Genomic DNA, 12,511 nt, shown 5'->3' on the forward strand with positions numbered 1-12,511 from the left:
GCTGGAAAGTGTCCTCATTACTATAAAACCTTGTTAAATTCGGACTTCGAGTAGGAGAAAATTGGTGGTAGTTTAGCATTGGTAAGCACGAAATATTGCGCGAAAGCAGTTTTTTGTAGGTGCACACGACAGCCATGTACCTGAAAACTCGATTGAGGTGTTCATTGTCCCAGGGCACCAATTATGTGCCTTTCCTTTTCTCAAAATCAACTGAGAGTACAGTGTTGTCAATGCCAATGATCCCAATGAACACTGGCTGCCTATTGCTCCAGTGTGCCACGTTCGGCAAAAACGTCGGCAACGCAAACGCAAGCAGCGCACATTTCTCTCTCACTACTACCACGTAGGTCAGATAGCATTTGAGGTGTCCACTGACCCAGGTAGCCAGTTATGAGTGTTTCCTTTCCTTTCGTGACTTTTGCGCATAGATGGAAATTGATGACGACGACGATGCACAGTGTGAGAGTGAGGCAGTTTAGCCCGTTGCAGTGGCCAGCGAAGCTGATCTTTTTGCGCTGCCGCAGGTTCGAAACCCAGTCATGGCAAAATTTATTTCATTTCTGCCGGTATCTGAGAGGCTTCAGAGAAGCATCGGCTTTTTTTGCGTGAAAGCAAATTATTTGGTGTAAACCTGGGTAATGGTTCTCTCCTTTTATGACAGAAACAGCGCGACAGCGGTGATTTTTTTTTTTGCTGTACTGTCAAATGCTTAATTTTGTGCATGCTGTTGAAAGTGGAGCCAGGACTGCTTCATAATGGGGAAGAGTATCTCGCTTTCTTGCAGCGTGTGACGTGATAGCACTGAAGCTTTTTTTGTGCGTGGCTTCGCATGTAAGGAGGCTTCACTGCACAAACTGGACAGCATGTGGCAAGCGCGGGGTTACACAAGACTCAATTTTTTTGCTGTTTTTTTTTTTCCCCTAATATACCGGCTGCCAAGTTGGGGCTGCGGCCCTTACACAAGTATAAACGGTATTTGTAGGATTTTTCCTGTACTGTGTATTGTGCCATGTGGAGCAAGCAGTGCGATTTCTTTCTTGCAGGGACCAGACATGGATATGAACCTTGATGCCTACCATGAACAAATGTACTCAGGCAGCCAAGGCCCTCCTAGTGGACGCCATAATCCCTACTCTCAGCAGGGTGAGGCCTTTGTGCTCAGCAACAACCTTTGAGGCCATGTGAAGGCCCAAGGTGACAATACGAGCTTGGCGGCTAGGTGCCCACAATTTCCTACGGACCTGATGTGTTTCTTTGCACTTGCTTCTCTGTCTGAGAGCTGAGCTTAGGTTTTCTTATATCTTGGATGTGATGGAGTGACTGAAGAATTGTTTCACCTCTTTTGACTGCTCATGGTTCTACAAGATATTTCTTGATTTTTTTATTCTTGGGAGCTAAATTAGCTTCTGCAAGAAGGTTTTATTTTGAAGTGTCCAAAGCAACATTGTTGCATCTTTGAGTACATCTATGAATGTTGTGCGTCTGCGGTTTAATAAGTTGTGTGAAAGAATGGAAGGGGTTTTTCTTATTTCTGTAGCATATACTTTTTCTGAATTTCACGAGCTTGGTTTTGAGACCATAGGGTTCAGGCTGGGCTCGGCGAGCAGGATCGATTTGAATGTGATGTGAAAGTCTCTTGTTTCAATGTGAGCGCAAACCCAGCCTTGAACAAACTTCAACGCGAAAACGCGGTCAAACTTGTGCTGCGCGTCACTCATCGCGCGATGTTTCGAATGCGAAAACGCATGCGTTTTGCTCCTAGCTCAGCGTTTATCAGCTTCTTTTCAACTAACCAAAGTTAACCACAGCTGTTTGGTCGTAACATCTGCGACATGGGTCTCAAGGCCAACGAAATCTTGCACACAGCCTGTGCGCTTAATGCAAAACCTTTTGTTGGAGCTGAAAAGGAGTTTTGTGTAAGCATCTGACACTGACCACTTGAAAACTTCTTTTTTTCTGAGCTGTCCTTAATCTGGAAGGAACATGCAGTGGTATGAACTTCCCTTCTTTAAGCACTCTGTACTCTGCATGCCTTGTCTGATCACATGTGCAACAAATGCGTCAGTGGGCATCTGATATGCATGCGACTCCTGTGTGTGTGTGTGCATGTAAATTCTTAGTCATGCCCACTTGGTTAAATTTACTGGCATCTTCATAACGCTAGTCACAACCCTTGGTATATTGGTAATTACTGTCAGATGGGGACCCAAAGACAATGACCCAAAAGACAGTGGTTTGATCCCAGCCGCAGCGGTCGTATTTCGATGGAGACGAAATGCTAGAGGCCCGTGTACGGTGCGATGTCAGTGCACTTTTAAAGAACCCCAGGTGGTTGAAATTATCTGCAGCCGATAATCTGAGTCACTTTGGTGCATTAAACCAACCAAACCAAACAAGGTTCAACTTGGGCAAGGTGCTGGCAGAGACTGAAGTCCCCAGTAGGCATGTTGCTATGTGGCAACAAGTTCATCATGCATCCACCATTTTCTTTCCAACTTGCTTGGTTTGGTGGCTGCATTCATGCCACTTGAATATCTTCAGGCAGCATTTACTCTGGCACTGGTGTCGGTGTGTTGCTTCATCTAGATGAGCACAGGAAGTTAGCAGCAGCATGAAGGTTAGGTTAGCATTATTTTGATTTTTTTTTTAACTTAGCAATGGACTTTAACAAGGCATGCTGCTCACTGAGTGTGACTGTGCACACCTACAGCATTCAATGTCATTGTTCTCATAATGCAGCCGGGTGGTTCTTGTAGCATTGGTGGCACTGATTCTGCTCTAGGTTTCATTGGTAGTCCAAATGAGGGGCACACAGCGTTTTGGGTAACATGCTACTTTGCACTTAGTGGATGGCAGAATGTTGGTTTTTCCTTTCTGCTACAAACCTCCAACACATTTAACACACTGTACTTCACTGTTCATCTGAGTCACCTAGAATGCTTACGTACAGGTTCGCACTGCTGTAATTAGAGGGCCCAACCTTGAGAAAGATACAAGGGTGTGTTTTGCTGTTCAGGCAGGATATTGTGCTACGTGATTTTTCTGGCTATTCCAAGTTGCATCATGCATTCAGTTCAAAATAACTGTTTGCCTGCAGTTCTTGCAGTGCTTGTTCATACTTGAAGGGGCTTGGTCACGGGAAATACGTAATGCTTGCTTTACAGATGCCCTTGGTCCACTGCACTTTCTAGTTGCAGAGCATGCGGTAGCTACTGCTTGTATAGACCTTGCATGTGTTGGTCTTCACTGGAATGCACTGCTGTGACACTGGCAGCTAGGGCAGTCAAAACAGGACATTTAGCAGTACACTGCAGTCTACTTTGGCATGCTGTCGCTTCTCTGCACTACGCTGTGTGCAGGATGAATATTTTGTTCTGTCTTGAAGAGTGCTTAGAGAGCGAAATTGGTATCCCAGACTGTGCTCTGTTTAGTAACTAATGGCAGTTCACTTCTGTTTATGCAGGTTATGATCAGCAAGTCCCCATAGACTCTATGCAAGGACTTGACTTGGGGCCATCACAAGGTGGACACAATTACACCCCGATGGACACAGGCATGGACCTTGACGCCCCTGGTGACCTTAATTTTGACCCTCTTGACCCTTCCCTTCCGGCACCAGCGCAGCAGGACAGCAGCGGCCAATTGGCTGCCTGGTATGACACTGATCTTTAGAGTGCCAGGGCTTGGTTTCAGAAAGCACCTACCCCCACCTTCTTAATTTTTTAACTTTCAGTTTCATTGGCAGTTAGTTGACTGGTGTTCTTCCTTTGAACCATGCGTTTGGGGCAAACAAAGATATTGATTCCTCTAGAAGTGGTGCACAATGAGGACAATTTTTGCGGAGAATCTTTGCTCCTAACGCTTTTGGTTCGGGAGGCACTTTGCAGAGGGAAAGAAATAGGCACATGCTGGCTGTGTCAAACATAAAGGCCACTGTTTCTAGCAAGGTCCCCAATCATCCTACCAATTCGCTTACGGGGTCTCCTCAGCAGTGGTTGGTGGCAGCTTTTTTCGTCGTCTGCCTCTTCCTACAGTTATTCGTGTTTTTAAGCAATGCCATTCATCCTTGTAATCTTTGTTTTGGCTTTGTTTAGTGCAGTCCATGGTGTGCCATTCTTTTTGTGCTTCTGTTGTTTCACTGGGCAGTGTAGGCTTAGTTTTGCGTGTATCATCGTTTTTAAGTACCATGTTTGGCAATTGTACTTTTCATATTAAATGTCCAGTAAGCTTCAGAATGGCAACTGCATTGACATTTGTTACTGTCCTGTCAAAGGCAGCTATGGTACTCCTTTTGTGTTCCTCATGCCACTTGTGATGTGGCTGTTCTGTTGCAATATCAAAATTTTGCCACTGGTTGTTTGTATTTCGGACATTTATATTGACCAGGTGATACATTTTTACTCTTCACCTACTGCATACCTGTATTTACTATCTAGTGTGTACCAGTAAAGTATCCACAGGAGAATAGAACAAGTTTTCTTTTGTATTAGGTGGCAAAAGGCAAAGTGGGAATATTTGACATGTCATTTTCTGTATTACGTGTCTGTGCATTGTACTCAAATAAAGTAGGCAGCATGCACTTCGTGTCTATTGTTTCTTGTGCTTCTGAAATAGCTTATTGTTTTAAAAGCCCGATGGGCTCCTTGTATTTCCCCTAGTTTTCTCTTTGGACGTTTCTTCAACTTGTAATATCGAGTGCAGTCAAACCCCACTACTGCGAACGTCAGGATAACAAAGTATTTCAGGTTCCTTGTCAGCAAACCTCATAAAATTATGCAGTCTCTCTTCACAATGAACTTTTTTCGGAGCAAGGATCCACTTCAGCGAAGTGTTTCCAAATTAAAAGTCAATTTGACAGTTTGTTCTGCAATGTAGGGGACATTAAAGAGGCACTGAAACTGTGTCCATTGAGGGTAAGGAAAGCTGAAATATTGTTGGATATTGAATCTCCTATCATCCTCCCGCAAAATTTTTTGATCCAGCTTATGTAGCACCAGAGAAATCAGCAATTGAAAACGGGCTCCGTGTTTTCCCTGTCAACTTGTATAACATCATGCCAAAATACATGCACTTCCGCAAAGCATGCAGGCCAAACAGCCTCCATTGCACGTAACTAGTTTATATAGCCAAATTTTGTCGACCCACAGGGCTGAGGGTTGTTGCATTTTCGAAATTCTAAAAACAAAACGCTCCATGGTGGCTCAGTGGTTAAGGCGCTCTTCTACTGAGCTAGAGTACCCGGGTTCGAACCCGATAATTTCGACCACTTGGGGATCTCTAACGGCGTCCACCGAGATAAGTGAGACAGTTACTGCGTCATTTCCTTTCCTCGAATCTGTCATTTGAAAACCAAACTAGTGTAACCTAATTAAGCTATCATTGAATGGCCTGCAACTGAACGTGAACAGGTTCAGCGCATATTGAAGATAACCAGTTCTTGCTGAACATTTGCCCTTGTGTAACAAGAAGAGTGATATGCCAAACTTTGACATGAGGCCACAGCCGAGGCGAATGTATGCACTGAAGGAATCTAAAATTATAAATTAATGTTGGTGGCATATTTTAAGTTAACAGCAGGAAATATGTTTCAACTCCGATGTCATCCAATTTAATGCTTAAACTTCTCCCTTTTATCAATATTTAGGAGATAGACTGCCTTTCGGTAAGCGCTGGAGTAGAAAGTGAAAATCGGTGTTTGAGGAAAGGAAATGACGCAGTAGCTGTCTCACATCTCGTGTACACCCGAACCACGCTAGAAGGGAAGGGTGAAGAAGGCGTTAAAGAAGAGAGGTGCCATAATGGAGGGCTCCGCTGGTGTAGATGCACTAAATTTTGGCTGTGTTTTCTCTAATTAGAATGATGTGCAACACATTATAAAACAGATAGCCTCATGGATTGCAGCAACAAGCAATAAATAATTCGTAATTGAATTTTTTTTCATCCTTTTTCGGTTTCGGTTCCAACAGCCAAGCGACGGCTGTGGTGCACACCTGGCAGCGCTACAACACATTGTCGCATTCCACTCCTAAAGGCGAAGCTTAATCGGCTAATTAGTATTTAGTCATTAACTGGTAATTAGCCATTAATTCTTAATTTATCATTACTTAGTAATTAGTCGTGTGTGACGTCATCCAGTGGTGACGTCACCAGTGCCACAGAGACAGTCAAAGTGCGGAAAACACTTTTGCCTCTACGCTATTTAGACTCGCGCCGCCGCGGTGGCTCAGCGGTTATGGTGCTCGGCTGCTGACCCAAAAGACGCGGGTTCAATCCCGGCCGCGGCGGCTAGAATTTCTTTGGGGGAGAAATTCTAGAGGCTCGTGTACTGTGCGTTGTCAGTGCACGTTAAAGAACCCCAGGTGGTCGAAATTTCCGGAGCCCTCCACTACGGCGTCTCTCATAGCCTTAGTCGCTTTGGGACGTTAAACCCCATAAACCAACCAACCTATTTAGACTCAAAGTGCCCCCTGAATTTTTATAGCTTTTCTGTCAAAACAGCAAATGGGTGTGCACAAAGATCTTTTTAAATAGTCTTCATATTTACGGAAAGGTGCAGGGAGGTTAACCACAAAAACTTAGACATAAAGCCCATGAGACATTAGGCCCATGAATGAACACGTGATGATGATGACATGGCCTTATGGTGATACATCACAATTCGAGTGAAGTCTGCACAGTTAGACAACACAAAAGGAAAATCGAGTGTAAGCCAATACTATTGAATTTGGAATTCAACACTGTTTTCTCCGCCACCCCACACGCACACTTTGGGGGCGAAAAACACCAGATGTCATTGTCAGAATACAGCACTAACAAACGTAGTGATATGTGTATCCGTAGCATGCCATGTTTTCATCACTATACCGCGGCAGGCAGCAACTAACTGCTGTCTCATAGTGCCTCCGCAGTGACTACCGTATTTACTCGCATAATGCTCCCACCCCCCACATTGCCTATCGAAAATTTGAATTTTTTTTTTCCTCGCATAATCATCGCATCCCCAACATCACTCGACAGAACTAAGGAAAAGTGCATGCACTATCAAAATATAGCATTACCAAACTAAGGCCAACACGCTTTTACGCCGGGTGGCAAGATAAAGAGGCCATCTGTGGAGCTGCTGTGCAGCTGGGTAGCAGATGCATGGAGCATGATTGGCGCTGACGTGGTCGTGAAGAGTTTCAAGAAAACTGGCATTTCCAACGCCCTGGACGCGACAGAAGACCACTTGGTGTGGGACGAAGATGAAGAGGGTGAAGCTGAGGAAGCCGACGAAGCAGCGACCAGGGATAGCGATGGCAATGTCGACGCGGACTCTGAGTGATGGTGATGTTGCGGGCGGCCAGCCTTCGCAAATAAAGTGTTTCTGCAGCTAGTGTTTGTCGTCTCTGTGGTTTTATTACAAACGTAAGTCCTGCTTGCAATTGAAGTTTTGGTTAAATTTACAATAGCTGGCTTGAGAACCCCGGTTCACAGCCTATTTACATTTGCTTTCAGCACTCCAAAGCATTGTTCAAAAATTTTCCCCGCGTAATTATCGCACCCCCTAACTTCGCACCGATTTTCTGGGAAAAAAAGTGCGAGGATTATGCGAGTAAATACGGTAATTTTATGGTGCGGTACGCCGGTCCTGCAGCTGTCAGTACAAAGGTACCGATCGAGGACGAAAAAAATATAGCAACATATTCTTGTCCCAAAGCTCCATGCTCACACTCGCAAAGGCACCGTGGCTTCACAGACAAACCAAGATCGATGTGTCCTCTGTGTGTAAAAAAAAAGATTGCCGACGACAAAGTTCCTAGTAGAACTTAAAAACTGACGTTTGCAGCAGCGCCTTCTTGACTCTATTTGCAAAAAAAATGCCTCCACCATCTGGAAGACGAAGTAACGAGCGTTAGCTGTTAGGTAGCGCCATCTATCATCCATGTGATGTATTGCCACGTGATTCGGCTACTTTTCCATAGCTTACGGCGAGCGGGCGCCTACCGCCTTGAGATCGGATATTTTTTACCAGTTTGGGCCGAATAAGTTTTTCGACTCTTTGGAGGGCCATTTTTCCTTACCTCAAGGCGGTAGGTGCCCGGTCACCATGAGGTATGAAATTGTGAGCTGCTTAGTGCTGAAGACATGGCCGCCATGTTAAGCCTAATGATAATAAATATTAACCTAATTAGACAATACTGGTGTCTAACATGTACTCATCAAGCCCGTTACGAAAATATCCATTACTTAGATCATGACTTTATCTGTTAGTTAATTATAAGCAATTAAATATAAGCATAACCATAACTAAATATTAACTTCATTAGTTAATTTTGGTGTCTAACCTGTTCTTCTCATAGATGATTCCAAATATCTAATCTGTTTTATGATGCCTCATGAATTACTGAGTTAAAAGCGATTAAACATAGTCATGTGACTAGTTAATTATGACGTCGCAAAATCAGTGACATCACCAATTCGATATACTAATGGCGTCGCCAATCAATCACCGGTTGGGTTGCTATATAGAATTACTATGGGGGCCGCCATCTTGAATTCCTCGGACAGAAAATTTCACGCCGAAGGTAGCAGACCCCAAGAAATCGAGAAAAGAGAAGAATAAGAGCTAAGGCTCTTAAAGGGCAACTGATTATCCTCTGGTTGAAAATATTTTCTACCTCTCTGGTAGCGAGGCATCGTCCCCGGAAGGCGCGGCCGCAAATATTTTGAAGCGAAAAGCTTCACTAGGCTCGTCAACACCGCGCTTCGCGTGAGCCACCCCTGGGCGCCGCCGTGGCGCGCCCTTCCTCCTCTTCGCCACCCCTTCTCTTCTCCTCGCCACCGGTTTACCCTTCGCCGCTGCCGCGCGGACTAAGCCGCCGTCCGAAGTGAGTGAAGAAACTTTATTTCCGCCAGAAGAAGGCCCGTGCCCCTCCGGGTCCGCACGCAGGCGTCCAGGGAGGGGCAGCGTCGCAGCTGGAAGACTAGCAACGATATAGTCGCGCAGCTTCTGCTGCCAGGTGGGTAGCGTATCGTTGTATGCTAAGGTCGGCACTTCTGAGTATGGTCTCCCATTCCTCTGCATTATTAATTCTGCCATATCCTGGGGCACTGGGTCATCTCCATAGTATGTGTTCGAGTGTAGCGGTATGCCTGCAGAACTCGCACACCTACGCATCCTCCCTCGTGTCACCTCCTGTCCAGCTCCTCCAGAGCGGGGATGCGAAGTTTCTAGCTTGGAGTCTTCTCCAGTCATAGGCCTCAGCCGAGCTAAGCGATCTATCCGGAGGAGGATAGATCCTTTTGTTTTTTCTGATTGTCTGTGATGCTATTACAGGTATTGGTTTCCTCTTTAGTGCTGAATTCGTATGAGGTGTCCACGGCTTCCCGGGGTAAAGAGGATTGGGCGAGCCTGTGGGCAGCCTCGTTTCCAACCAGACCTGAGTGGGCTGGGGTCCAGATGATTAGGATATTGTGGGCTGGGATAAAGTCTTTTAGATATTTAGCCGCCATTTCGTGGATGCGTCCCTTGCTGTAACTTTTAATTGCGGCTTTGCAGTCGCTTACTACGTATTTGGTACCTGGCTGAGTTAGAGCAATCGCTATTGCAACCTCCTCCGCCACAAGGGGTTTTAAGTCAAGGTGTCTTACAGCGCCTAACGTTCTGCCTGTGTCCCCGACGGCTACGGAGACTGTGTCTCCTAGCATGCCTACCGCGGCATCAGTGTAGGCCATGGTTCCCAGTGGCATCTTGCCTAGCTTAGCAGCCAGCTGTGCAACCCTGCTTTTCCTTCTGCCTTTGTCGTGGATGGGATGCATGTTTCTGGGTATGGGAGCGATAATAAGATGCTCTCTTATTTCTCTTCCCAGATCTGTTCTGGTGTTCACTGTGCTGTCTACGGTTACCCATTTCGCTAGCTCTAGGTATTTCCTTCCTGCGGGTGTGGATGTTAGCCTTTCGATTTGCGATGTTCTAACTGCTTCAGTAAGTTCTCTCCAATTGTTATGCAGGCCCATTTTCTCCATTATATCATTGGACGTGGAAATGGGCAGCCCTAGCGCTCGTTTGACACGTTTTCTGATGATTGTGTCTAATGCCTTTTCTTCGGTTTTGTTTATTTTCAGGAATGGGGTTGCGTAGCATATCCTGCTAACGATGAAGGCCTGCGCGAGTCTTAGTTTGCTGGACTCTGAGAGTCCTTCCCCCCTTCTAGATACCTTTCTGAAGGCTCTGACGACAAGTTCAGCTTGCGCTTTGAGCTTGTCTAGCGTACTTTTGTTTTTCCCTTTTCTGTTAATATACATGCCTAGGATTCTTATTTCCTCGACAATTAGTATCATTCTATTTTCAAGTGTAACCTCGATTGCCGGTATCCTTTGACTGCGCTTGCTCATTGCTACAAATAGCTCCGACTTTTGCGGAGAACAGCTGAGACCCACGCATTTCGCATGCTCGTTAATGATATCTGCTGCCTTCTGTAGATTTTCTTTCATTTCTGATTCGCCTCCTTTGTTTAGCCAGACATTTACAGCATCTGTGTAGAGGCTGATGTTTAAGCCTTCTATCTCTCTAAGCTTGCGGGAAGGTCCCTCATTACCAGATTAAAGAGAAATGGGGAGAGGACAGCCCCTTGTGGGGTTCCTCTACATCCCATGGGGAACTCATCGGATGTGATGCCCTGAAAGGTAATGATAGCAGTCTTGTCCCTTAGGAACGATCGGATGTAGTTGTAGGTGTTTTTCCCTACAGCTGTCTCATTTAGCCCATCAAGGATGGCGTCATGGCTGACATTGTCAAAGGCTTTCTTAAGATCTATACCTAAGATCGCCTTCAGGTTGCCGAGGTCCGAAGAGAAGGTTCTTCCGCCAGGCGTTGCGATAACGCGGGAGCGGCGGCGGCGGCCATAAAAGAGGCCGCGCGCCGCGGTGGGCGCTCCATCGCCACTTGTCCTCGCCACCGGTTTACCCCTTGCCGCTGCTGCGCGGTCTCCGCCGCCGTCCCAAGAGAAGGTTCTTTCGCAAGGCGTTGCGGGAACGCACGCGTGGGCGGCGGCCGTAGAAGAGGCGCAGACATTCGCCATGGAAGGAAGAAAAGAAGACGCAGAAGTGGTAGCGAGGGGGTTGGCTCAAAATCTACACCGCTGTCGTGGTGCTCCCAGTGCATTGTGCGCGAACTGCGAAAGCCATGACGTCAAACAAAGCATAACTGCAGCTTTTCGCTTGTATATTCAGACTTAACCAGAGCTAAGCCACTGCCAGTTTTTTTTTTTTAAGACTCATTAATAGCGTAGGTACAGCCATCACACTCAAGCTACTTCTCCATGCTCCTCTCCTTCCGTTCCCTCCTCGAGATTTTACTCTCGCGCGCCTCGTCGAGTAGGCTACGCTAAAGCCCCTAGATCAGCTTTAAAGCTCATAAAGGGACTTGAGGCTCCGCAAGGGAAAATCGCCCTTCCTCCTCGATGTTAGCGGGAGGCGTGGTGTCCGGTGGAGTGCGTCACATCTCTACGCCATGGCCCACATGGCCTCGCCTTGAAAAGAATTCTTTTCTTTGTGTTTGCTACCGGGTCTCCCAACACCCTCTCATTTTGCTCTTTCGGTCTCCTCGCGGTGTTTCGTCGCGTTTTTTTTTTCTTTGTCCTTCCGCTCCCCAGTTGCTGTTTTTTTTGTTTGCTTGAATAGTTTTTTTTCACCTTCTCCACTCCCTTCCCTGCCCTTCCTGGCTGGGTGTACAACAAAATTGCTTGACCCTTGTCTTTTACCGGACCGTGTTTGTCACCTGCTTCTCCATCGTCATTGCACATTGCTTTGAGCACGTGCCTTTGTGCACTGTGCTCACAATGTTTTTCCGCACTCTATACCTTCGGTGTTATCTTAGGCTGCTTGTCCATGGAGGCTTTTTTTTTTCGCGGCAGGCCTTAGAGGAGCCAATACGTGCGTGGTTTCTCCCTGCGCTTTTGGTATTTTTTTGTTTTGTTTTTTAGTTATTTTTGCTGCTTCTAGCATATCCTGTACAGTCTTGCCCTTTGTCGGGCTCTCTGTTTCCGCTCCTCGATCTACGAAATAGATGTCCAATGGAAGGCCAGCGCCGGCCAGGTCTGTCATTGTGTCCTGTCTTTCTCGCGCTGTTGTCTGAAGTTGTCAACGGACTCTTGTATGTCATTGGGATTCGAAAGTTCGCGATTGTCTTTGCATTTTCTCCGCACACTGAACAATCGAGAGGCGCGATCGGCTCGACCACCTGAACTTGTTAGCGAGCGCATCCTTTCATACAGCTCTTTGTCAACCCTAGTTAGCGAGCCTCCTTTTCATTACTTTTTTTCTTTTTTAGGCCTCCCCATCGTTTCAGGACCAGAGGGCCGGGAGTCGGTTTTGTTCGAAACACACTGCGAAGCGCGGACCCGGCAACCACCCATTTGCTTTTCTCCGTGTGTGTTTATGTGTTTGTGTCTTTTCGCCGCTCCTAAGCTAATGTCGTTCAACGGAGCCAAGGCGTAGACAAGATGCACTAACGATAAAGGCCGATTCA

The 12,511-nt window shown here is 46.3% G+C and overlaps 1 protein-coding gene across 1 annotated transcript in view; it reads left to right on the forward strand.

The window, feature by feature from the left end:
- The window catches only part of arm (armadillo), a 31,185-nt gene extending 26,606 nt beyond the window's left edge, over window positions 1–4,579 (forward strand). Inside the window, exons 14-15 of the mRNA XM_089579121.1 lie at window positions 1,044–1,143; window positions 3,464–4,579. Coding sequence (XP_089435247.1) covers window positions 1,044–1,143; window positions 3,464–3,672 — 309 coding nt within the window. The 3' untranslated portion in view covers window positions 3,673–4,579. The remainder of the gene's footprint in view (window positions 1–1,043; window positions 1,144–3,463) is intronic.
- Window positions 4,580–12,511: the final 7,932 nt, after the last annotated feature.

This window comes from Amblyomma mixtum, chromosome 3 (assembly GCF_055824585.1).
Source record: "Amblyomma mixtum isolate Tamu chromosome 3, ASM5582458v1, whole genome shotgun sequence".
In the NCBI taxonomy this organism is placed as follows: domain Eukaryota; kingdom Metazoa; phylum Arthropoda; class Arachnida; order Ixodida; family Ixodidae; genus Amblyomma; species Amblyomma mixtum.